General features: G+C 32.4%; 1 protein-coding gene and 10 non-coding genes across 11 annotated transcripts in view; all 11 read right to left on the bottom strand.

The window, feature by feature from the left end:
- Positions 1-23,909, bottom strand: part of LOC130443031 (fatty acyl-CoA reductase wat-like) — a 31,905-nt gene extending 7,996 nt beyond the window's left edge. Inside the window, exons 1-5 of the mRNA XM_056777478.1 lie at positions 23,711-23,909; positions 10,482-10,753; positions 7,610-7,858; positions 3,926-4,071; positions 97-206 (exon numbers count right to left, since the gene is read on the bottom strand). Of these exons, the coding sequence (XP_056633456.1) occupies positions 97-206; positions 3,926-4,071; positions 7,610-7,858; positions 10,482-10,742 (766 nt within the window). The 5' untranslated portion in view covers positions 10,743-10,753; positions 23,711-23,909. The remainder of the gene's footprint in view (positions 1-96; positions 207-3,925; positions 4,072-7,609; positions 7,859-10,481; positions 10,754-23,710) is intronic.
- Positions 19,002-19,073, bottom strand: Trnad-guc (transfer RNA aspartic acid (anticodon GUC)). The gene has a single exon. It is a non-coding gene; the product is annotated as a tRNA-Asp (tRNA).
- Trnad-guc (transfer RNA aspartic acid (anticodon GUC)) lies at positions 19,564-19,635 on the bottom strand. Its single transcript has one exon. It is a non-coding gene; the product is annotated as a tRNA-Asp (tRNA).
- On the bottom strand, positions 19,844-19,915 carry Trnad-guc (transfer RNA aspartic acid (anticodon GUC)). The gene has a single exon. It is a non-coding gene; the product is annotated as a tRNA-Asp (tRNA).
- Trnad-guc (transfer RNA aspartic acid (anticodon GUC)) lies at positions 20,125-20,196 on the bottom strand. The gene has a single exon. It is a non-coding gene; the product is annotated as a tRNA-Asp (tRNA).
- Positions 20,687-20,758, bottom strand: Trnad-guc (transfer RNA aspartic acid (anticodon GUC)). Its single transcript has one exon. It is a non-coding gene; the product is annotated as a tRNA-Asp (tRNA).
- Positions 20,968-21,039, bottom strand: Trnad-guc (transfer RNA aspartic acid (anticodon GUC)). Its single transcript has one exon. It is a non-coding gene; the product is annotated as a tRNA-Asp (tRNA).
- Trnad-guc (transfer RNA aspartic acid (anticodon GUC)) lies at positions 21,249-21,320 on the bottom strand. Its single transcript has one exon. It is a non-coding gene; the product is annotated as a tRNA-Asp (tRNA).
- Trnad-guc (transfer RNA aspartic acid (anticodon GUC)) lies at positions 21,530-21,601 on the bottom strand. Its single transcript has one exon. It is a non-coding gene; the product is annotated as a tRNA-Asp (tRNA).
- Trnad-guc (transfer RNA aspartic acid (anticodon GUC)) lies at positions 21,811-21,882 on the bottom strand. The gene has a single exon. It is a non-coding gene; the product is annotated as a tRNA-Asp (tRNA).
- On the bottom strand, positions 22,092-22,163 carry Trnad-guc (transfer RNA aspartic acid (anticodon GUC)). The gene has a single exon. It is a non-coding gene; the product is annotated as a tRNA-Asp (tRNA).
- Positions 23,910-27,329: the final 3,420 nt, after the last annotated feature.

Below are 27,329 nucleotides of genomic sequence, written 5' to 3'. Positions count from 1 at the left end.
TTAAAAAGACCCCCTGAACAAAATATGAATTGAATAGTTCTATACATAGTCGCTACGTTAACAAAGTTAATTGAATTATCTATTGCTTTATCTTACCAATAGATGGCCTATATAGTGCTATTGGTAACTTTTTTCCTTCAGTTCTAAGAATATCTTCCGCTATGCATTTCGTAAATGCATACGTGTTAGGAAAGTCTCCAAGTAAGCTGAAAAAAAAATCATTTCAAATTTTTATTTATGAAACTCATTCTTTCGTTTGACGAACAGCCACATTGTCATATATTCATTCATACGTATCTCCTCATAAAAGAAGACGAAACAATTACTCAATTACAGTGTTGTCAGATCTATCGTTTTCACAGTAGAATTACCGTTTTGATATATAACCTAAAATTCTATCATTAATGTATGTGAGTTTTTATATGCAGGTCCGGTTTTGGATTAATTCTAGTTGTTCGTAGTGTTTATTGTTTGTTTAAAGGTATTAACAACGTTTGTATTCGAATTGGTTCGAAATACAAATAAACATGAAGCAAGTGAAAATTGATTCTTGATTGAGTGTTGTAGGTGTAAAATTTAAATATTATGTCTCAAATTTGTCATTGAATTTTGTAATTGCTGCTTTAGATAAGAAAAAAAAGTTAAGCCCATTGCAAAGTATACGATGAGTTACGAATGAAAAACGTTAATCGATTATTTTCGATTGGTCGAGTGGCCTGCGTTACAATCATATAATGAATTTTCTATCTTCACAGAACGCCGAAAAAACTGTTTTCAAACTCAATTTTTGCATTTTATGATGAATTTGCTATTTATAATGGTTAATTTTATTATAAATTCTGAAATTTGTAAAATTGCAGCTTTCGAATTTCCAACATTCTGAGAATTATCAAAGATAAGATAAAATAGGTTTATAAATATATTCGAAAAAAAAATTGGTTAATGAAGAAATTTACAAAATATGATGATATAACCCAAAATACTTGTATAAAATGTTACCCATATACAAAAAAATCATTCAATAGTTTTAACATCTTCCAATATTTGTTAAAGTGCTGAAGGACAGTTTCTTCCATTAATAGAGGGGTGCTATAGAGATAAATACTTCCCTTTTCCCCTTTAGAATACCTTTAAAGGCAAATATTTTAAAAACTACCAATTCTATAGCATTGAAACAATGATATTTAGGTATGCGAGTATTTGTTGATGTGTGCACAAAATAAACAAGCAGTATTGCCTTTATGTCAGCAGGAATATATAATAAAAAAAACCGGCGTCGTGGGAAGAAAATAAGAAAGAAGAAGAAATGTGAATCAAGCTTTTTATGTAACGACATCCGAATATATCGTTAAAATTACCACAAGCCACAAGCTTTAATAAAACAATTGCTTTCTCTGAAAACCTCATAGGCGTTTTCAGCAAATATAATCTTTAGGCAAAAAATATTTAGAACGTCGATGAACCAGGGATAACCACTGTTCAAAAGCCTCACAGTAATAGTACGGCATGCGGGAAAACAAGTCAGTGCGATGACATCTGTCTTTTCTGGAAACACTATAGGCAATTACATACCCCCTATGTTTTTATTTCGACGAAAGAGATTCCAAGAAGATTTCATTCATGATATCCCAGCTGGTTTCGTAAGAACAGCCAACGAATCGAGATGGATGCAAGAATATTACTTCCACTTTTTCCTTGAACATTTTAAAAATCACGTCGGGCGATCAAAAGATTCAAGGAAAATATTGAATTCTGCAGAGATAATGGGATTTTCTTATTGACATTTGCCCCAAACTGCAAACATAAGCTACAACCATTAAATTGAGCCTTTAAAGAAGGCAATTAATACATCTTACGACCATCGGAGGGGATCTAATGGTAGGAAAGGCATTAGTATCTATGATATCCATCTGTAACAAAATCAGCATTTGATGTGGCGTTCACTGCACGGAATACCATTTCCGTTTTATTTGCAACTGGAACATGGCCTGTTAATATAGATATCTTTGCGAATTTCTCCCTTCTCCAAAGTCAAGTCACTGATCGTATTTTGCCCTATCCAGAACTAGAACAATCGTCAAATCTTCAATAAACTATGATCAGATCATGCCACGATATCTAGCAATCTACATTTGACAAGCCGTAACGCCAATAAACCCCTTGTCTCCACTTCTACAGCTCGTTCTCCTCTTACCACTTCCAAAGTGTTCTCGCCAGAATAAGTAAGGTCGTTGCTAAAGGCTACATTAAGAAAACAGACCCAACCTAATAGGCATATGATCAAATTAGTTATTCTTCCCGACACACCTAAAAAGGATGAAACAGCTGCCATAGAATTTGGTAGAAAGTTAAATAGTGTGAAAGAGCGTGTTTCAAATGAAGAAAATAAGATACTGTAAAAAGTCAAGAAGCAGACTAACTAATGCTTATTATTGCTGCCTTGAATGAATAACAGACCAAATGAGAAGTGGGTTTAGTGACTGGAATGTAAAGGCTGGAAGATTGCACTGGGGGTCGAGCTGCAATATATCTGTCATAACTGGTTGTGAGATTAGATTATGATTTTTGATTGACCTCGTTATGAAAACATGAATACAGATAACAGAGTTAATATTTGTTATTTTGATGTTTAATACCTCATGTTATTGTTTCTTACTGTTATTTTAAATGTACTTCCAGGCAAAAAACGCGTTTTGTTTATAATACATTACAAAAATATATTTATCTGTCAAATATAGTCTAAGTACATAGCTGTCACAACTAATCTTGGTATCTGTCACAACTTACCTCGGTGCTAGGAGTGTGATAATAGAAGTTGTTTAAGTTTTCGTGGATATAATAATTATGGCATAACGTTTATAATTGTGGTATGTTTTTTTATTGAGATATGTTGCTCTTAGTAAAAATTATCACAACCCTCTTCGGTCTCCCCTACGTAAGAAGTAACCAAGAATAAAAAATCTTACTGAATACCGGGAACTTTATAATTTTTAATCTGACAACACTGCTTAATTAAAGCAATATAGAAATAGTTATTTTCCTAACAAGTCGGGAAAGTGATACTTTCCCGCACGCGACTGCAGTTGTCCCGAACGACGCGGAGCGGAGTTCGGGCAAGCGGTCAAGTGCGGGAAAGACACTTTACGCATGAGTTAGGAACATTTTTTTTTCTACGACCGTATATACAAAAAGTGTACCAACCCATTTTTCAAAAATTATTTTATTCCAACAAACATAATAATATACAAAACTTTAACTAAAAACTACTAATCATTATAAATATTAATATTGAAAACACAATTTGTTGCATTCTGTAGACTAGTAAGAATTGCCTATCCAGTGGAGTTATTTGGTTTCAACTGGAGGGTAGATGACGTCGATGAGGATGGATGGCATCGGTTGCAGGTCGCATAAAGATGACGATGACGGTGACGGCAACGGTTTTAAGTCAGTTGGCAAGAATTAGTTTCATTTGCAGCCTTCAAAATGGCTTCGGGAAGTTCTTCCTCGGTTGATGATGAATTAATATTATTGTATCGGATTCGGTTTAATGTGGTTTAATTTAGAAGAAGATTGCACTTATTCGGTCACTTCCAAGACGTTTTGAACAACTTTGACGTTTTAGTAACAATTACATGGTTATATAAAAAATATCTGTATTATTTTATATTTTCAAAAAATTAAAAATGCTACAAAAAGCTAGAAAAGGTTTAAATTTTGTTTGATGGACTATTTCGTAAATATTTATTTACCTGTAGTAACAATAGTTATAATCTCAGAAGTAAAAAACTATCTAATAAAGTCAAAATTTGTATAATTTTACTTTCCCGCACTAGTGCGGGAAAGTGACACTTTCAAAGCTAAAATGCGTGCGGGAAAGTGGGTTAAAACGCACGGTCGTAGAAAAAAAAATTATAACACTTACGATTTAGTTATGGCATCTAGTTGATTGTCATTCAAGCAATCCACTAATGTTATTAATTTATCCGCCATTATTGGGGGGTCGTAAAATTTTTCCTCTATTGTAGATTGGACACAATTAGAATAAGCCGTGGAAATATGTACGAATGCCTGAAAATAAATGTTATTTTTTTAGTTCTTCACCTTACCTTACTCAGAACTGTTTACAAAAATGTTTTGTCAAAAGTTTGGTTTATGAAGCTAAAATGGAAACAAATTTCAAATTAATAAACTTTCTTGGTGGCAATTTTTTGGTTTATACAGTAACTGCAAGTACCATCTCAATGTCTTTCAACTAGTAATTAAAATTGTTATTTTAATGTAAAATTTTTAATTTTAGTTGTATAAACCAAGATTTAATAGATTCTTAATTCATTGCTTTTTAGTTGTATATACGATTTTTTTTTAAATTTCAAATCTCTCTCTTTTCAAAGCTTCCTGACTACTGCTGGGATTTATAGTCAAAGAAGAAAGACTTTTTATATTTCTAAATAATCATAATTTAAGATATTTTCTGATTTAAAATTGGTTTTTTATTATTTTTAAAGACAGATAAAAATTTGACGTTTTGACCTGTTGCGGTTTTTATCAAAATAATATATCAAGTACATTGTAATGATGCTTTCTACATAGGGCAGACATCTCAGTGTTTAAAAAATAGATAAAAGGTCATCAATATGATAAAAAAATAGAACTGCATTAACGAATGTTAATGATATTTATGATTTAGGTGATCTACTGATTAATACGAAACGTCAAATTTATTTTTATATGTCTTCATAAATAGAGAAATCAATTTTAAATTTTAAAAGAGACCTAAAATCAAGACGATTTAGAAACATAAACATACCAAAATGTCTAAGAAATGAGAATTTAAGAAATTTAAACAAACTTTTATAGTTAATCAAACTGCTATTTTATTATAAATATATAGTATGCTCAATATTAATCGTTGTAATTTCCTACTAGATTGTTTTTTTAAAGCAAAATTGGTTTTAAAAGAAAAACGTTGTCCAACGCTTCAAGGAACAGTGACGTTAATGTTCTTTCATTTTAACCATTATGAATTATTTTGCGATATAATAATTGCTTGTTGAGGTATATATAGAACTGAAATATTGGAAATTATGAATTTTTATACAGTTTCTCTAATATAAGTAATGAATTATTATCCTGCTAGGTTCATAGTTCGATTTTGAGAGATATATTTTTACCTTTAACAATAATCTTCGAATTATTTGTTTGGTTATATAATATAGATTCGTATACAGATCAATTTCAAACTTTTGCGCTCGCATCGTGATTTATAAACACCAACGCTCGCGTTCAAGTTCGCGCTGAGAAATTGCCGATTTTTATGTTCGACGCTCGCGTTTTAACGCCTAGCATATGATTTTTTTTATTATAATTCTAAGAAGGACCATCAGATGTTTCATCCTCCCTGCCGGACCCAATTCAGATGTGGTACAGTCCATTAAAAATTATCACAATTTATCAACTCTCCTAGAAAAAACCCCTGGTTTTACACGGGGGCAAACTTATCCAGCAAAGAGATATGTACCTACAGTGGATAAAATTCTGAGAGTAATTAACGAAGATAAGGATTTTGAAAGATCAACATTTTATAATTTATTGAAAGAAATGGAAATTAAATACAAAAAACAGGGAAGGAATAGTTGTTTATTAGTAGAAAAAGCAATAATACTTATGTGAAGGCGACAATACCTTAGGAACATTAAGAAATTCCGAGAAGAAAATAGAACAATTCACTACTTGGAACATGGGTAGCATTCCTGGTGTTCGCAACGAGACGTATGTATGAAAGCGCAAATTATTTCTTAAGTGCGGAATACGGTCCTGTTACAAGCTCGACTTTTTGAGTTTTCAACCCTGATCACGTGCACTATGCACGAATATGTTTTGGTTTACTATTATTCTTCGATAAATAGAATTTAATAGACTTTACAGTTCATTCTCAGTGAAAAACATAGTGTTTAAATTTCAAAGCACTAAAAACATAAAACTTATAATCAAAATTTATAAGTGCCTCAAGCAATAACTTATAATCCTAGAACTTGGTCAGTAGCAACAAGTCTACAGTATAAATAAACCCAAACACGAACCATAAATAGATAGGAAGTCGGATAGTCACTACAAAACGGGCCCAACAGCCCTGACAGCTGATGCCTTCCCAACCTTAAAAAGAAGAACTGATATTATTTAAATATTTCAGCTTAGATTGATACGAATCTTGTTTTTTTATGTTGTTTTATTTTTAGTTTTCATTGTATTTCATGTAACAAACACAGTTTTCTAGTTAGAACTCGTGTTTGATTTGTCTACTTTTTGAAATTTATTGTCTTCCTCTTTTTTTTAATCATTTCACACTATAATAGGATCATGCATCTAATACATTTTTCTAAATAACAAATATGTCCTCTAATTGTCCTTCTATGATGTTCACATTTTTTCCTAAGCTCGTTTTATTTCTAAATTCAACCGTTGGGGTGCTGGTATCTACAGGAAAATCTCAAAATTGAGTCTAATAAAGACGTTAATGATTCAATGGAAAATAGCCGTTGATTCGTGGTGAAATTCATTTAAATAACTCCCTGTCTCAGAATTTCTTGTTGATTTATATAAAGACCTATAACTCAAGTAAACTTGAGTTCTGATTCATTTTAGTACACCAATCATATTAGAACTGACATTGTTTAAATAATTTACCTTCAGATTAATACAAATATGTCATTTAATTGTCGTTCTATGCTGTTATAATTGTAATTTCAACCGTTGGGGTTCTAGTATCTACAGAAAATACTACTTAAATGTATTTAAATAAACTCCTTGAATACAGTTTTCTACTACAAAGGATTAGTTAAAATATTGTCTATAATTTAAGAATTTTTTTGTTGTAAACAATTTCTATACAACAACTACTATTTAAAATAATTATAATTTGCTTCTGTGTTCGAAAATATGAAATAATTAGCTTAATAAATGCTAATGTTTCACTGGAGGATGTATTGGTTTTTTTGGATTTAATTTTTACGAGCTTATACTTTTTTTCGTCATAACTTAGGTTTATAAAAATGTTATTTATATTGTTTGAAGAATATATTAACATAAATTAGTAATAAAAATGTCTATTTCCAAATATAACTAATTATTTGCTTAAATAAAACGTTAATTCCTCATTTTTGACAATTATTTTGTTGTTCAGAAAACATTTTACACGGTCATATCAGTTTTCATTTCCGCCTTTGTCGATAATTAAGATTTAAAGACGTATACTTCCTGTTCAAAGTGTCATTATTAAATAATATCATGGATGAAGATTGTCTTATCGCTCTTGGACTGAAAAAAACGCATAACTCCAATAAAGTAAAGCTTGTTTCTTAAAAATAAATTCGTTGTCACATACTAATTACTTTGTTTGGAATACTTCTTCAACTAGTGACACCTATTGTAAAGAAGCAGAAAGTGTTTAGAAGAAGAAATCTACTAAACTGAAATGGAATTGAAACTGAACAAAAAGATGTGGCCCTCCTTTCCGTTCTAGTTTTCCAAATCAGTTTTTACGTTTCACACAAAACTTGAACTGATTTATATTTCATTTACCGTTCATTCTGTTTAATTCAACACTTACCCTTAATTTTTTGATATCCTTAGCTATTCGTATGAGATCTCTTACTGCTCTAACGTTTATATAAGTCGCTATTCTGAGTTTCTCGTCGAACCTCACTGTAGCTGCGTAATGAAACACGCAATCGACTTCTGATTTGATCCTTTCAATATCTTCCTCGCACAAACCTAGATTCGGTAAGGCTGCGTCACCTGCCATCAAGTGAATCTTCCTGGTGAAATTAGGATACTTCCTTTTTAGTGGAGCGTAACTCTAAAAATATGCAAGAAATTAAAAATACTGAAGAAAATTTATGAAAACAAAGTGGAAAGAAATGGTAAATCGTTAAGATTTGATATAAGTGAATACGAAGCCTGTAATATTTAATGATACAGCCCATCTGGTTTATGGGTGGCTTCTAAATGAATGGTTTTTCGATTGTGGAACATTATCTAGTCTTCCAAATCAAAGTGTGGTGACACAGCTGAGCTGCTATAAAAGTCTTAATGTGTGTTCTAAGCTTGTGCTAGAATGTGAACAAAAAGTCTTACAGGAACTGGTGAGTGATGGTCGCAATGTTCAGCTCGTTTACGTGTCTGATCACTGATACGCTCCCGATACTCAGAGTTTTCGATTTTCATATCGCTGAGAAATCTGCTCACCCGACAAATGGAAACACTGGTATGAAACAAGCTAAGGCACGCTTAGAAAAGCCTTCTTCTTGTCTTATTAACCATTTAAGCGCGAAATACGACTGGCGGCTGGAATTTTAACCAGACACGGTTATTTAAGAAGCCATCTACATGTTATAGTCATCATAGACGATCTGAAATATCGCTGGTTCTTGGAAGAACAAACTGTGGACTTTGTGCGAGGACACTCTTCTATATTGATAAAAATTCACATTTATAAAACCAATTTTAAGAAGAGTAAGGAGTTTATTGGAAAAAATGTTGATTACATATTAAAATACATTGCTTGAGAATTATAAACATCATCCAAATGTAAACCGTTGTGCTCACGGTATTCATTTAATCGAGCACTAAAATCGCCTATGACGACTTGGTACGTATGTATGCTCCGTAATAGCTGCCATTTGGTGATGGTTATTTTCTTGACCCAGGGAAATCGATTTGTTAGCGTAAACTTTAGATTCTACCACAGGAAAAAGTCCATAGATGTTAAATTGGGACTGCGTGGAGGCTAACTGATGTCACTTCTCCTGGAGATCAAATTGCCAGGAAAAACTTGAACTCGTAAAAGAAATTTGTTGGACGTGTGTCATGTTGCTGCGTCTAATATCGGCACTCAACGCTCTGAATTCACTGTAACTGTGCGTTGCGTTTTATCTTCAAAATTCCTCGCGCTCACATCTCGATCCATTTTTCAATCTGTCGAACGTCTAGACTACGACGTTCTATTTACATACAGATTCTTCATCCAACAACTTCTCGTTTGTTTAGCCTTCTATTTGATAATGAGGTGATTAATAAAGATGGAAACGGCACGTTTTTGTTTAATTCTAATTCACACAAAAAGAAGTGTAAAGCAAGAAAGACCAAACTTGGAAATCTCATTCGACACAAATAGTAAAGTTCGTTGAAATAACGACTCTTCCGGATAGTGTGCGTCGTATGTGATAAAAGTTTTTGTGTAGGAACCGAGCACGTCGTTACGTTTACATTTGACATAAATCATACCTATACGTCTCAAAAAATTTTGCCTCACGCTACGCATTACAATGATTCATTTGAAATATGGACCCGGCTTAAAACTCACGCACAGTCCGCTCCATAACGACTGAAATCTTAGAGCTAGGCTACCAATTGACATACCTCCCGCGCCCCTCCGAATATCTGCGTTCACACAATTCGTGAAAACTACGAATTAGACAGCATCTGTTGATTTTCTTCCAAACTTTAATACAGGTGAGCAATAAAGCCATAATTCCAGTTAGTTTTGTTGTTTTACAAACAATAGAAAGTATTATTGGAAATTTTAGTCTAAATAGTAACATAATATACCTGTTTAAGGTGCTTTTGTGAAATAAAAACAACCAGAGATTCATAAGGTGCACTTCGAAAATAATAAAAACGTGGTAAAAGCTGTAAAGTTACAAATGCAATGCTTGTATCCCAATCTAGTGGCCAATAAAACTCTTGTGCATATTTTTTGGTAGTTTCGTGTAGATATTCAAGTCCTTTCCAAATGCATTTCCAATATTTAACTACATTATTTAATTTAATTGTGATCTCATGAATCTGAGAAGTTAGACCTGACGTCTGTAGGCACAAACTTTAATGGTTTTTGTTCCTTCTAGGCCACATAATACTCTATATTCCGCTCCAAAAACTACTTTTCTTTTAATGGTCTACTTCTGACTCCAATATATTCCATGATGTTAAAAAGGTTTACACAACTTGTTGTTCTAACTACACAAACACGCTTACGAGAATTACAAAAATAGAAAAAACAACATCACTAAAAACACATAAAAAAACTAAATATCATAAAACATCCTTAACGATTGTATTTTTGGTTTATTTAGGACACTCGTTTCTTTTAGGTATTTTCCATGTTACTAATGGAAAGTTGAGACTTGGTATTCCTTCTTCACATTTGGCTACAGGATGGTGAAAGATTCTGGTTTTTGAAAATGCGAATTATGTAAGGCTTAGGAATCTGTTCAACCAAATTATAAATGTTTTTCCTTATTTCCAACTAAAAGGCATTTTATTACAACTGACATAAAAAAAATTGACTAGCTAATATTGAAAAAATAGACAATTTTATTATATACAAAGCCATTTTGAGGAAATTTTTGTTTTATATCGATACTTAACATACTAGGAAATAATTTCAGTTTTAATCAAACCATTAGAAACTTGATACTCACAGGATCATTGAAAAGTTCCTCTAATCTCTTTTCTGGATCTTTTCCTTTTTTCGCCCTAACGATAATAAAAATTTTTTTCACGTTACAGACTCTTAACAGCTTCTCCATGTGTAATTTTCCAAGATATCCAGTGGCTCCCGTTAAAAGAATGGTAGAATCGTTATAAAATTTCAAGAGTTCGCTGTCTTCAACGACCATATCAGCGAATGTTATGTCCCCTCCTTCTCGTTCATCTTCAACGCTCTGATTGGATCTATCCATATTTATTTAAACTGAAAAACAAATAAGTGTTAATGAATAAAGAAAACGTAGATATTTCCGTGCCGAAATTAACGGAAACTATTCAAATGCAATGAAAAATAAAAGTAAAAAAAGACAAAAATAAATCATAAACTAAAAGAAAAATAACTGAATTGGGCACATCATGAAAAGAAATCAACAAATATAATTAGAAAAGTAATACAATCCTTTCCACTATAGTAGAAAGTGATAAACACACCGAGGAAGATCTGAAAGTACGAAAAATATAAAAAAAAATTACAGTTTAAGCTAGAATCGTTGGAATAACATAAAATATGCATTAATCTCCTTGAAATTACTATCTTGGCACTTATTCGATTGTGTAAATCATATAAAATAATTAGCAATGTTTTTGAAGATACAATTTTGAACGAGAAATTTGAAGGTTCTCCTGCCACGAATCACAATGATCCCTATAGACTCATTCCATTCAGAAGTTTGCAATTTCCAATTCCATGACTATAAATAAGTTACAAAAATATTTCTCATATGGCCAATTATATGTGGCGTGATCTCACGTTGGAAACTATCAAGTTTCTTCATTTATAATCCTCAGAAGCTGAATAAAATTATTGTTAATCAACTCGCATCAAGATAAACTTGAACAAACGTTATTGATTTGTTTTTGGAAAAATTTTCGGGTCCGCTAGTAGTGAGAAAACTTTGAAATAAGCAATGACAGTCTAAAGATTAAGGAAAAGATCATACAGGAGAATATATAAATGATAAAACATTAACAGAAGATGAAAAATTGGAACAATAAATAAACGATAGATTGGAGCAACTGGAAGATTATTCAATGAAATTACGACACAGTTAATCGCTTATATAGAAATAAATAAGCGAAGTATACAAGAGAAATAAGTTTTATTTTAAACTATCAGAAAATTTGAACTTAAGACCAATTCAAAACAGAATCGAGAAAGGATAACTGAGATGGTTTGACCACGTTATGAGAATTGAGAGAAAAACGAATAATAAACAAAGAAGGAAGAAGATGACAGGGGAAACGAGGAATAAGATGGGAGGAAATAAAATAAAAAGGATAGGATATGATTGAAGGAAACTGTGGAACAAGGATTCTATGCAATAACTCAACTCCAACTCTTGAAAATGTATGAGGATTATGTGAGTAAGTTTTGTAATTTCTTCTTATAATTTTTATTTACAAATGGAACATCGAAATAGGTATTAATTCAATAAATGATGTCATTTTTTGTTTAATTCAATAAGGTAATATTTGATTTGGTTTTTTATTTAATTTAGGAAAAGATCTGAACTGATCCGTGTTACATTTCCCTCTAATTGGGTTTGATTTATTGTAAAAAAAACGTTAATTTTACAAATTATGTACCACACTGTATAAAATTTTGTGACATATTTCTTCTATTAGATTGCAGAGACTGCTATTCGACATTTTTGCATGCATAGGAATGTGGGTATCGAGTGCTACAAAATGGAAATACGTAAATAGATTGTTGCACAACTAGACAGGTTTCGAATTGCCATGTCATTTTTTTTTTCAAATTTTGATCTCGTATAGATGCAATAAAATGACCCCAATAGATACTATTACACATTCGACTACGTTGCTAAACAAACGCATTTGCTATTTTGAAATTTAACATTAAAGAATCTAAAATGGTAATTTACTTTACCGTAAATGAGTATTTAGAATCAGTAAACTGATTATGACGTTTATTGGAATCAGTTTAGCTTGTAAATGTACAAAAATATAAATCGATTTTCATACAACACAAAATATTGAGAATAAAGTTTACAAAGTTATATATACCAATGAAATTTAGCTTTCTCAATTAACTAATAACACTAGTCGACAAAATTTTGTAGTACAAAAGAATGAATAGCATATTGTGATAAAATGGACCTATACAAATACGAAAATATGAAAAAAATAATTGTAACACGTAAGGTGGAATATTTAATATCTATTAAAGAAATTATTTCACGTTTTTTAAGTCATAAATATTGACTATATTTATAGTTTACATCTTATAAACATGCATCACATCTATTAAAAACAAAAACTTAAAAAAAATCACTTTAAATATCAATTAGCTCTAATTTTTAGCCCTTTTATGAGGGTTTGCACTTTCTCTTTTTAAAAATCAACAGTAATCACCCATCATGGCCAATTTCCATTGTTCTAATATCTTGGTGGAACCTTTCACTCTGCTCATCACTGACAGCTCCCAAATTTTCGGGAAAAATGTTAAACGGGAATGGAGGAGATGAATTTTCAATGATATTCAAGCACCAAGGGATTTGAAGGCGTCTAGAAGTTCATCAACTAACTGTTGGTAGTTTGGATCCATATTGTTGCCCAAAAACCCCCTAACCATACTAACAAATGCCTTCCATGCACTAAGTTCCTGCCTGGTGAGCTTTTTTGCAAAATTGTCATCGTCCAGTAATTTTCTTATTTGTGGGCCAATAAAAATACCTTCCCTTAATTTGGCATCACTCAACTGGGGAAAGTCTTCTAGGTATTTGAATCCATCACCCTCTTCATCCATAGCCCTTAGAAAGTTTTTCATCAATCAAAATAACAGAATATAAATTTATGGAACAGATAAGGTTAGGTTATCTTAGATACACTTAGATATATATTACATTTTTGTTTTTGATTTCATAATTAAAATCCCGAGCTGCGTAACTTTCCGTCACGAGTTGTCAAATCTTCAAGACAACCACGTTGGCACATTGTAACAGAAGTTAAACTTTTATGGCGGGTATTGAATTTTCCGCTTTCACCTCACTACAAAGTTTGACACTCAATTCATCAATTCGTACAGACAAACTTTTTAAATTTAATGAATTGTCAAAATCAGTTGATTCATATTTGAAAATGGCCACCGTTTCTGTGTCGTTTGTGAATTTAGTTGTTGTATTTTAGACCTCATCATTTTACTTACTAATTGACACTACAAAACTGGTCTGTTCTTTACCAGTGTCTCACATCAAGTTTTCGTGAACTTCATCAGTTCATCTGATACGGAGTCTGCTCCTTTTTCTACTGCTGTATTTCAATTAAGAAAATATTTACTAAGTTAGAATTCCTGAAGCAGTTGATATTCATACTAAACACACTTTTTTACTATTACTACTATTTACCATTGGAATCGCAAAAGGCATGCTTTGTTCTTTCTATTCATCCACTGCACCAATGACACGCTACAACTAACACAGCACGCGTGGGACCCCACTGGTTGTCTTGGTCTCCAATTAAAGTACCGAAATAGTTGAAATAGGCTTTTTTTACATTTTCGGAAAATGGCTTGCGATTTCACCATAAATTCTCCACAAATATAGTAAGATTTGTCAGGAGAAGTTTTGCAACTGTGGCGCGTTTGACTCGAAATTTTCGTCTTTTTAATCACTTTTTGCACTATGAACAGAGAACCACTTACCATGGAACTTAACAGAACACTATTTTCTAATGTTATTTTTATGTTTATTATTCTGAATAAAACAGTTCAGGTATTTTTTCGGCCTTAAAATTTGCCGATAAAATTACCTACCTGCTAACGTAAACAGGGATAATTAAACTATTGAAAAGTGGTACGTGTTACGGCTTAATAAATCTTTTTTTTATTTTTGGACGTGTATTTCCATTTTAAAAATAAAGGTTCCGCCTGTGTTACGAGAATCTTGTCGTCCAGTGTAATTTTTGTTTTATAAAACTTGGAAAATATTTGCCTTATTACTCCCAATTGAAGAATTTTAATAATTGGGATGCCAACATGTTTGGCAAGTTTGTACTACTATCATTTGTCTTTGCAAATATTTCTTGATGTAAAAATAATATAGAGTAAAGTAAAGATCTTGGGATTTTTGTCAATAAAACATAGAAATTCTAAACCGATGGAATTACAAAAAACAAACCGAAAAATGACCAAATGTTAATGATAATAATACCACATATGTAGAGAAGAACTGGTAGATTTGCCCATGAGGAATAGTTGAAGCATCTTTCAAAATCATTGTAGTCATGGGTCATATGGGAGTGGTAAATCATAACCCCTACAATCTTGCTTCATGAATGGTTATTTAAGCAATGAGAATGAAAGACGTGTTGTTTTTGTTGCGTGTGATGTTGTGACCTGTTCATTGGGGTACTTATTATAAGAAGGCGGCTCAAATATAATCGAGACAAACGTGTACATGACGCGCCTGTATGTTTTAAAGGTCGCGGTTTGATTATGTGTTAGCTGAGAGAATGTCATTCGTTTTTCCCTGAACCGTTGAGAATGAGCCGCATGGAGGACCATGAAAAATTGATAGTGCAGCGTCTATAGTCCACGAATACCTACAATATCGCCAGGGGCTCCCAAATTGTTGACCAAAAATTCATGCGGTTGAAAGTGGTGAATATTCACTACAGGGTACACTTTTAAACTCCCAAGAGCAATGTATCGTGTGGAGAATGAAAGAAGAAAGAGAAAGGGGCGCCAGTCTCAGTGAAAACAACCAGGTTCGTGGGTTAGTTAATGTGTACTGAATTCTAGGACCGACGTTCCATAAATGCTGCCTTCTAAATACACACGTGAAACCCGATTACCGTTCTAAACGGAAGAGCATTCCAGCTCGGTGTGATTCTTCTTCGGGAAAGTACGCGTCCTCATACACTATCAAAACTGGGATGGGATGTTTGAACCACTGGAAGAAGCCCAAAATTGCTCTTACTAGAATAAGGTATCGCAAAAATATATATTCGATTCCCTAACTCCCTGTATTATAAAGTATTTTTTCGCTTTAATATTTGTTCAACAACTAATTGATAAATTACAGAATTATGTGTTGTTACTTGAATAAATATAGAGTTTCGTAATAACTACTTATTGTAATTGACATGGATTATTCCGACGTAACATTATTGTTTTGATTTTATTTCAAATCATTCATTTAACGATACGTAGCGGAATTTTGCGTTTTTTTTAAATAAAAATTCCACATTATAAGATTTTGGTTTGCTTGTAATTTTACGATCCATTTTTCTATAAAAAAGTGAATATCTAGTCATATTTGTGTGCATGTTTACATGGAAAATTTTAATTTCAAAATAAATTAAAATGTTATTAAATTGAATTAGGGAAATCTGAGTGGAAAAGTTATTATTTTTGGAATCTAATTATCAAATCATAATGAGTATATCATTATTTCCCTCTTTTATAATAATATGAAATCTTTTATAATTCCAATGAATGTTTATAACATAATAAGTCGAGGAAGTTTTTAAAAAATATTCCAAATCAAAAATATCGGTCAGAATACAGCTTGAGGCAATTTTGTAAATCGATTCAAAATTAGTCGAAAATGAAGAATAAAATTTTTTGATATCTTGCTTCCTTTTCGAGATATCGATACTTGAAGTTGGAAAAATTTATTTTTATCCAATATTTGTATATATTAACCTAACCTAACATAACCTAACCTAACCTATCGTAACCTAGCCTAACCTATCCTAACCTAGCCTAACCTATCCTAACCTAACTTTCTCGTTGTGCACTTTGAGTATAAAAAGTTCAAAAATCGGGATTTCTTACAGCCAAAATTGTCTAAAAATTTTTTTTCTTCTTCAATTATAAAACATACGAAAATAAATAAGTTTTTTTATTGTATAAATAATGAAAAACAACCGACAATTCTTTATAAAAAACATTAAATTATTCATGTATTTAACGTATGTTAAATTATATTCATCACAGAGAGATGAAATTTATCAAAAATGGCTCATTTTGTTATAAAAATCTGTTTTTGTCATTATAATTTTGGAGTATCGGGGTAAATAATATAAAAATTATTGAATTACAAGATTCATATTGAATTTGAAGTGATAAAATATTCATTTGAAACGAAGTATTGAACGCCATTTGATTATAACTTTAAGTATCGATATCTCGAAAACGAAGCGAGATATCAAAAAATATCATTCTAAATTTTCGATTTATTTTGCCCTAATTAAGCCAAATCCGCGGCGCTACGTAAATCGTACTCTCCCCGCTCTAGATGTAACAGGAGGAAAGACTAAACTAAATACTAAATTTATTAACTCAAATTTAGAAATTTGAGCATTGAGTTCTAAAAAAACAACAACAAATTTGTGCTTACCAACTATTTACTTGATTCATAAAACATAAACATATAAGAAAATGCGGTTGAATGTGAAATAAAAGAGATTAGATAAGTTTATAATCTTCACCAGACCAACTTGTACATATCTAGCAAATTCGACATTTATTTAACGATAAGAGAAAGGCTTTTGGGATATTATATTTTGCAATAGCTTTATGTGCATTATTTACAGGATACTTCTTCCAATATTTCTTGCTTTTCATTATATCCCCGAGATTTGAAAAAAAAAATGTGATAAATTGAAAATCATTTGCCCGGAAATGTCTTGAATCTATTTGATATAAAATGAAATTTCACATGAGATTAATTATGACAAGTTAAATTTTGCAGTACAAAAGTTCGAAGAGTAAGATTGTAACTTCAATCTTCAGTGTTACTATTTATGAAATAAATAGCCAAATAAGAGCAGAAAAAAACAGTAAGCCGGTTATTGTGACGTGTTTCTTGGAAGGTCTTTGTCCGTCAGTGAACGCCTGGAGGTTCAAAATATTATGAAAGATAGCAGAGACTGCTTCACCTTCTTCAGAAAATTTATAATTCGAGACTATTACAGAAGACTGAAAGTTTATAAACAAGTAGATAATTTTTAGACATAAACTTCATTCAAAATATACCCTAAGATCACTTAATTCGATTTATTCTCTCAAATAACTATTAAACTTTAGAAAATAGGAATTTTACTTTATTTAAATCCAAATATTTAATTTATATTATAAATAAAAATGGTATAGTAATTATTACCACGTTATAAAATTTTTTGGTCGCTCTTCTAACAAGAAAACTCCCCATTTTAATAAAAAGTAACATTTTAACTATTTTTAAGTGAAAATAGACATCTGAGATCGATTATACTAGCAAATAGTCGCGTTTTAATCGCCATTGGCAACCCCGCATAATGTATTTGTTTGTTTTTATATCTATTTCTTTGAACTATATGATCATTTTATTTATTAAATATTTTGCTCCTGTTGATTTTTAACCCGAATTCTGCGTGTTGGATTATCCTTCTTATACTTATAAAAAGATTATTTTTAATAAAGTGAATGGTTCATAATCAATATGAAATATAATGTAATGAAATGTTTTTCAGAAATACGGGGGGTGTCTTATAAGTATTATCTGTTTTCGTATGTAAAACACAAGCAACAAATTCAAAACGATGGATTTAGATATTTCTTATTTCAATGTATATTGTTTGGTATTACACGAAAATTCTTTTCGTATTAATGGAGTAAATCACAGAACCAGGATATTAACTGCTGCAAGGTTAACCACGGATAAATACAGTGAAGTGATTTAAAGAACACGATGCTCACTTCCACAAGGTAAACCGCACACTTTTGACGTAGAAGAGATTCGAATTTATATATTTTTTAATATATTAATTCGGTTGCAATGTGCGTATTATATATTTGAAAGCAGTTGTGCAATTTAAAATAAAAATAATCTTTAAAATAGAACGTAAAACCAAGAAATAAATTATTCAACATTAGGAATTTTTTGTACACGTAATTCAGCATGCAAAGTGTTTATTTTTATTGTCAACGATTTGTAGTGTAATCACATACGTCACATAATATTGATATACAGGGTATTTCCAAAGTAATTTGTATCATCATTATTCGATTTTCATTAAATGAACTTTGACTGTACATGGGATTCATTTGAACATCTGCACTCAAAGGTATTATTATTTTTAGTTAATGTTTATCACGCTATTATTCATACTATTACAATAAATTCCAAGTAATGTCAAAGTTTGTCTCTCAAAAACAGTTCAATAGCCTGTAATTCATTAACAACAAGATTTATGACCAACTTTTATAGAAACGTGCTTGAGAGGATCCATTTACATAATACTCTATTTCTTTATAAAAACTATATTCATTAACAGAATATCGAAATCAGTCTTTTATCACGAAAAGTATATTTTCATTCGAAGAAATTATTCTTAGATACATAGAAAAAGATTATGGAGTTGAATGACAAATTGCTTATTCGTATCCTAGCAGGGCTTTATCTTTCCTAAATTTTAAGGTAATTCCAATTTAACAAAAAGTAAATCTCCACGGCGGGGAATCGAACCCCGGTCTCCCGCGTGACAGGCGGGGATACTGACCACTATACTACCGAGGATTATGTTTATAAAAAACACCCAATAAAATTCGTCCCATTTTATGCTATACAAATGATCATCCTACCACGTCATAACTGATATTTTCATTTGTCCTCTAGTTCTAGATAAAATAAATTATTCCAAGTAGCCGTTCACTGTTTCCTCACTTTGCAGCAGGGCCTCACCTTTTCTAAATATTGAAATAATTCCAGTTTAACAAAAAGTATATCTCCACGGCGGGGAATCGAACCCCGGTCTCCCGCGTGACAGGCGGAGATACTGACCACTATACTACCGAGGATTATGTTTATAAAAAACACCCAATAAAATTCGTTCCATTTTATGCTATACAAATAATCATCCTACCACGTCATAACTGATATTTTCATTTGTCCTCTAGTTCTAGATAAAATAAATTATTCCAAGTAGCAGTACACTGTTTCCTCACTTTGCAGCAGGGCCTCACCTTTTCTAAATATTGAAATAATTCCAGTTTAACAAAAAGTATATCTCCACGGCGGGGAATCGAACCCCGGTCTCCCGCGTGACAGGCGGGGATACTGACCACTATACTACCGAGGATTATGTTTATAAAAAACACCCAATAAAATTCGTCCAATTTTATGCTATACAAATGATCATCCTACCACGTCATAACTGATATTTTCATTTGTCCTCTAGTTCTAGATAAAATAAATTATTCCAAGTAGCAGTCACTGTTTCCTCACTTTGCAGCAGGGCCTCACCTTTTCTAAATATTGAAATAATTCCAGTTTAACAAAAACTATATCTCCACGGCGGGGAATCGAACCCCGGTCTCCCGCGTGACAGGCGGGGATACTGACCACTATACTACCGAGGAATATGTTTATAAAAATCACCCAATAAAATTCGTGCAATTTTCTGCCATATGAAGGATCATCCTACCACGTCATAACTGATATTTTCATTTGCCCTCTAGTTCTAGATAAAATAAATTATTCCAAGTAGCAGTTCACTGTTTCCTCACTTTGCAGCAGGGCCTCACCTTTTCTAAATATTGAAATAATTCCAGTTTAACAAAAAGTATATCTCCACGGCGGGGAATCGAACCCCGGTCTCCCGCGTGACAGGCGGGGATACTGACCACTATACTACCGAGGATTATGTTTATAAAAAACACCCAATAAAATTCATCCAATTTTATGCTATACAAAGGATCATCTTACCACGTCATAGCTGATATTTTCATTTGTCCTCTAGTTCTAGATAAAATAAATTATTCCAAGTAGCAGTTCACTGTTTCCTCACTTTGCAGCAGGGCCTCACCTTTTCTAAATTTTGAAATAATTCCAGTTTAACAAAAAGTATATCTCCACGGTGGGGAATCGAACCCCGGTTTCCCGCGTGACAGGCGGGGATACTGACCACTATACTACCGAGGATTATGTTTATAAAAAACACCCAATAAAATTCATCCAATTTTATGCTATACAAAGGATCATCTTACCACGTCATAGCTGATATTTTCATTTGTCCTCTAGTTCTAGATAAAATAAATTATTCCAAGTAGCAGTTCACTGTTTCCTCACTTTGCAGCAGGGCCTCACCTTTTCTAAATATTAAAATAATTCCAGTTTAACAAAAAGTATATCTCCACGGCGGGGAATCGAACCCCGGTCTCCCGCGTGACAGGCGGGGATACTGACCACTATACTACCGAGGATTATGTTTATAAAAAACACCCAATAAAATTCGTCCCATTTTATGCTATACAAATGATCATCCTACCACGTCATAACTGATATTTTCATTTGTCCTCTAGTTCTAGATAAAATAAATTATTCCAAGTAGCAGTTCACTGTTTCCTCACTTTGCAGCAGGGCCTCACCTTTTCTAAATATTGAAATAATTCCAGTTTAACAAAAAGTATATCTCCACGGCGGGGAATCGAACCCCGGTCTCCCGCGTGACAGGCGGGGATACTGACCACTATACTACCGAGGATTATGTTTATAAAAAACACCCAATAAAATTCGTCCCATTTTATGCTATACAAATGATCATCCTACCACGTCATAACTGATATTTTCATTTGTCCTCTAGTTCTAGATAAAATAAATTATTCCAAGTAGCAGTTCACTGTTTCCTCACTTTGCAGCAGGGCCTTACCTTTTCTAAATATTGAAATAATTCCAGTTTAACAAAAAGTATATCTCCACGGCGGGGAATCGAACCCCGGTCTCCCGCGTGACAGGCGGGGATACTGACCACTATACTACCGAGGATTATGTTTATAAAAAACACCCAATAAAATTCGTCCAATTTTATGCTATACAAAGGATCATCCTACCACGTCATAGCTGATATTTTCATTTGTCCTCTAGTTCTAGATAAAATAAATTATTCCAAGTAGCCGTTCACTGTTTCCTCACTTTGCAGCAGGGCCTCACCTTTTCTAAATATTGAAATAATTCCAGTTTAACAAAAAGTATATCTCCACGGCGGGGAATCGAACCCCGGTCTCCCGCGTGACAGGCGGGGATACTGACCACTATACTACCGAGGAATATGTTTATAAAAATCACCCAATAAAATTCGTGCAATTTTCTGCCATATGAAGGATCATCCTACCACGTCATAACTGATATTTTCATTTGCCCTCTAGTTCTAGATAAAATAAATTATTCCAAGTAGCAGTTCACTGTTTCCTCACTTTGCAGCAGGGCCTCACCTTTTCTAAATATTGAAATAATTCCAGTTTAACAAAAAGTATATCTCCACGGCGGGGAATCGAACCCCGGTCTCCCGCGTGACAGGCGGGGATACTGACCACTATACTACCGAGGATTATGTTTATAAAAAACACCCAATAAAATTCGTCCAATTTTATGCTATACAAATGATCATCCTACCACGTCATAACTGATATTTTCATTTGTCCTCTAGTTCTAGATAAAATAAATTATTCCAAGTAGCAGTTCACTGTTTCCTCACTTTGCAGCAGGGCCTCACCTTTTCTAAATTTTGAAATAATTCCAGTTTAACAAAAAGTATATCTCCACGGCGGGGAATCGAACCCCGGTCTCCCGCGTGACAGGCGGGGATACTGACCACTATACTACCGAGGATTATGTTTATAAAAAACACCCAATAAAATTCGTCCCATTTTATGCTATACAAATGATCATCCTACCACGTCATAGCTGATATTTTCATTTGTCCTCTAGTTCTAGATAAAATAAATTATTCCAAGTAGCCGTTCACTGTTTCCTCACTTTGCAGCAGGGCCTCACCTTTTCTAAATATTGAAATAATTCCAGTTTAACAAAAAGTATATCTCCACGGCGGGGAATCGAACCCCGGTCTCCCGCGTGACAGGCGGGGATACTGACCACTATACTACCGAGGATTATGTTTATAAAAAACACCCAATAAAATTCGTCCCATTTTACGCTATACAAATGATCATCCTACCACGTCATAGCTGATATTTTCATTTGTCCTCTAGTTCTAGATAAAATAAATTATTCCAAGTAGCCGTTCACTGTTTCCTCACTTTGCAGCAGGGCCTCACCTTTTCTAAATATTGAAATAATTCCAGTTTAACAAAAAGTATATCTCCACGGCGGGGAATCGAACCCCGGTCTCCCGCGTGACAGGCGGGGATACTGACCACTATACTACCGAGGAATATGTTTATAAAAATCACCCAATAAAATTCGTGCAATTTTCTGCCATATGAAGGATCATCCTACCACGTCATAACTGATATTTTCATTTGCCCTCTAGTTCTAGATAAAATAAATTATTCCAAGTAGCAGTTCACTGTTTCCTCACTTTGCAGCAGGGCCTCACCTTTTCTAAATATTGAAATAATTCCAGTTTAACAAAAAGTATATCTCCACGGCGGGGAATCGAACCCCGGTCTCCCGCGTGACAGGCGGGGATACTGACCACTATACTACCGAGGATTATGTTTATAAAAAACACCCAATAAAATTCGTCCAATTTTATGCTATACAAATGATCATCCTACCACGTCATAACTGATATTTTCATTTGTCCTCTAGTTCTAGATAAAATAAATTATTCCAAGTAGCAGTTCACTGTTTCCTCACTTTGCAGCAGGGCCTCACCTTTCCTAAATTTTGAAATAATTCCAGTTTAATAAAAAGTATTTCCAATATTCGCGTGAAAATATGTGAAAATGAATATTTTTGCGCAAATACAAACTATTTAAGCTTTTACATTTCATATAACTTTATACATAATTTATTCAACTGACGTATTAGAAAGAAAATTTAAATAAGTTGTTTGACTTGAATTTCGAAGACAAATATTAATATTCCATAAGAAATTCATCGCAACTTGTCAATACGGAATTCTCAAGGTAGATTAACAATCAAAAACACATAATAACCTTCCGCATGTATTTTAGTTACTGCTAAATTTCAATGATATTCGGGATACTAAACAATCGATCCATGAATTAAATAACATAATTTTTAAATGACATTTGATAATATTGCAGAAATTATGGGAATAGAAATAGGAATAGATTAATTATTATCACGAGTAAATTAAAAGCTTACTAAATAAATAAATAAAGATATATATATATATATATATATATATATATATATATATATATATATATTAAAAAAATATTGCATACCTGTAAATTTGTTTACAAAATTTCCTCTGTCGTATTTCCGTTACAATTCTTAATAATTAAGAAATTAGACTTTTAATGCGAACTGTGAGCACGTCACTTATCAACAACACTGTTAAATGTAAATGCTTGGAAGTTCATAGTTAAGTTCAGCTCACCTGTGCACGATAATTGCGTGTTTCCCCACTTTTATACTTTATTTGACTCGATAAAGCGCGTTGCTTGCGATACCAATTAAAAATTGTCGAATACAAATTAATTATGCAGATTAGGCCAATCAGATTAATATATTTTGATGAATTAATTTTCAGCAAGGTGAAAATCATTCATATTTGGTTCTAAATGCATGTAATCTAAGCTTACGCCAATCCAGGTATTGACCTTAACATCAGATAGCTAAAAAACTGCCAAACTTTGCACTATTTTACGTTTTCTGCTTGTAGCTGAAAAACTGTGCGTCGTACAAAAAATGTCATTCTATTCAAAAATACACAGGATTAAATTCTACGTCGATTGACATTCAAAAAATCAAATTCGGTTTAGTGGTGTCGCCGATATCGACTATTTTTCTTCTTCGTCTCTCTTGGTTGCCATGTTCTGATCTTTATGGTCCATCTTGTCTAATATAACCTCTATGACATTTCAACTCAGTTATACGTTTTATGAAGTACTGTACGTCTTCTGAATTTCTCTTTATGGATCGTATCTCTGGGGCAAGATTCTTAACGTGGATCCCCCCAATGCCTTTCTGTTGTTCTTACGTTTATTTTGTGTGTTATTGTTTTCCAGCCGTCTCTTTCATTTGGGATGGTTATGTCCTTTACGATATAACGAAGCTTACCAAATTCTGCTCAAGTTAAATTATTTCTTTTATCCATTTCGGGGGCCTGTTTATATTTGCCCAATTTCATATTGTGACCCAAATATTACGATATTCTATGATTACATCTATTGTTGCATCACTCATTATATTTGTTTTTTAAAATGCAATCAAGGTTTTTTTGAAGATTATACACAATCGAATATTTAAAAAGTGCTAAGAGGTTAGTGGTGAAACGCAGTTTGGGTTTAAAAACGGGTTAGGTACCAGGGAAGCACTATTCTGTTACTAATTCAAAAATACTATGATCAAAGAAAAAACGTTTTCGTTTGCTTTATAGAGTACCAAAAAGCGTTTGACTTCATTCAGCATGACTTACTGTTTGACATCCTAAAGGATGTTGATATTGACAGTAAAGACTTCAGGATCATACAAAAGCTGTATGCAGATCAAACAGCGGAGCTACGAATTACGGTACACCTTCAGATACTTAGGGTAGTCCCTCAGGGATGCATACTCTCACCCATGCTATTTAACATATACGTAGAACGGCTGGCAGAAGAAGGGTGCCTTCAGATAACAGATTAGAAATTTTGGACAAGAAAACACCTACACGCTGCAAAATGTATGATACTTGAAGAAGAAAAAGACACGTTCATCGTAAATTCAACGTTCTTTGTTGCTCTGTTCAGTTCTTCCAACGTTTCTGTAAGCAAAGGGTAGATTGTTATCCCTTTTGTTCCAATGATAATAGACGTAGACTACCTGAAAGCTTATCTTCAGACTGCCTAAATAAAAAACCACAAAAACATACAGTTTTAGCTGTATTAATTCCTCTGAAATAAATATAAAAAGTATCATTAATACCATAAAACAAAACCTCTACTCGAAACAACTCCCACCACCGTGGGCTAATCGATTGATTAGCCCACGGCCGCCATTTTTGCTTGAGTCGGAACTGCAATCGTAACTCCACGGCTAATAAAAATAAAAAAGGAACTTACATTGTGTATGTACCTCGTAATTTATTATTTCTTCAACTATATAGGAAAAAACAATTAGAAGTGAAATTTTTATTTCTGACTAATTTATTTGGAAATACATATAATGAGTTTTTAGTAGGTATTTGACTTATAAAGAGTTTTAATTAACGGAAATTGAAATAATTGCGATTAACAAAACAAAGAGAAAAATCCCAGACGAGAAATTCTATATAAAAATAATGACCTCGATACACTTTTACATATATATATTGCATATACAATTAAAAGTATTCCATATCTAAAGACCAGTTCAGAAGAGTCTTGCTTTACACAGTTGGTAAGTTTTTTTAATAGATAGATATCTATCTATAATTTCTAATGCCAAACTTATTATGTTCATTTTAGATATTATTACAGAATGCGGAAAATGTTCACTCTGATTCACGTGATTTTCTGATTGCTGCCTTTTCGTTGCCCAGGAGCAGTTACACCCTAGTAAACGTCCTGCCAATATTTTTCTGATCATTTTGAACCAGATATGTTTGATTGTTTTACTCAGTAGGACTCAGGAAATCACCGCTAATCTATTTATCTCGCATTTTCATATATACAGGGTGTTCACGACACCTGCATATTCCTGAAGTGTGTAAGTGTCGTGAAAATAATACTGTGATGTGAAAAATTTTCTCATTCGATAATGGTTTAAAATCCGTAACTTTTACACAAACAACCTGTACAATCTTTCTGCAAAAAGTTACTCTTTATTTAAGTCGATAAAATTTTTGGTTTAGGAGGTATGAAGATTTTTAGATCATTGTACAAGGAAACGGTTAGCCATAAAGAGACATTCTGAAGAAAATTATCATAAATTATAATTATTTATTGATAAAACTTACACATTCAAACATTTCTTTCTTAAAAAATTTAAATGTAAAAAAATTTTGTTGGTTAGCCTTCAACTTATCGTATGAGAATTTTCCTTATTCCATAGTAATATTTTCACGCCATCTACTGACTCCAGAATTTTCCACATAAAGTTCTATTAACCATTAGAACCCTTGCAACCCTTTTATTAATGAAATTGAAGATAAATTATCATTCTATAAACATGACAGAAATCAAAAAACCACGGCAGGAAATCCTTATTTTTTTCGTTTTGGGAAAATTTCATTTTCTCAGTATAATGGGTAATTATACACTTTCACGGTCACCTGGTTTTTTGGCTCTAGAAAATCGAAAAATGGATGGATTTTAATGATCTTGGTCTCAAAATGTTCCATTTTACGGCGGAATTATAAAAAAATTTAGTAGAAATAGCTGGAATGAAAATTTCTCATAGTTTGACTGTTTTAAATCGTAAAAAAAACGGTTTTGCAAAATAATCCTTCACAAAAAATTATCTCATTATCAGATAAAGTTCTTATATTTTTTTTTGTATTCTACATAAATTAATAAACAATTTAAAAAAAAATCCAAAAAGAATGATTTTTTCAGTTTTTATAGCTTAAAATGAAATCGATGAAAAACAATCAATTTTCGTGAATAGTTTCGTACTATATTCTTTAATGTTAATAGTTTTTGGACCATTAAAAATCGAAAAATGGATAAATTTTATAATTTTGGTCTCAAAATGTTCCATTTTAAGACGAATTTATGAAAAGCACGGGGGTAGTGGCTGAATTTGCGGTTTTAAACCTTAAATAGTAGAAAAACTTTTTTTTTCAAAATATTCATTTTTTTATGTAAATTGCGAAAAAAAAAATATACGAACTTGATTCCACGACGTCAGAAACAGTTACGAAGGATTATATGTAGAAAG

Source organism: Diorhabda sublineata, chromosome 4 (genome assembly GCF_026230105.1).
Source record: "Diorhabda sublineata isolate icDioSubl1.1 chromosome 4, icDioSubl1.1, whole genome shotgun sequence".
Classification (NCBI taxonomy): domain Eukaryota; kingdom Metazoa; phylum Arthropoda; class Insecta; order Coleoptera; family Chrysomelidae; genus Diorhabda; species Diorhabda sublineata.
Note: the sequence above shows the minus strand (reverse complement) of the source record. Positions and strands in the feature narration are given on the sequence as shown.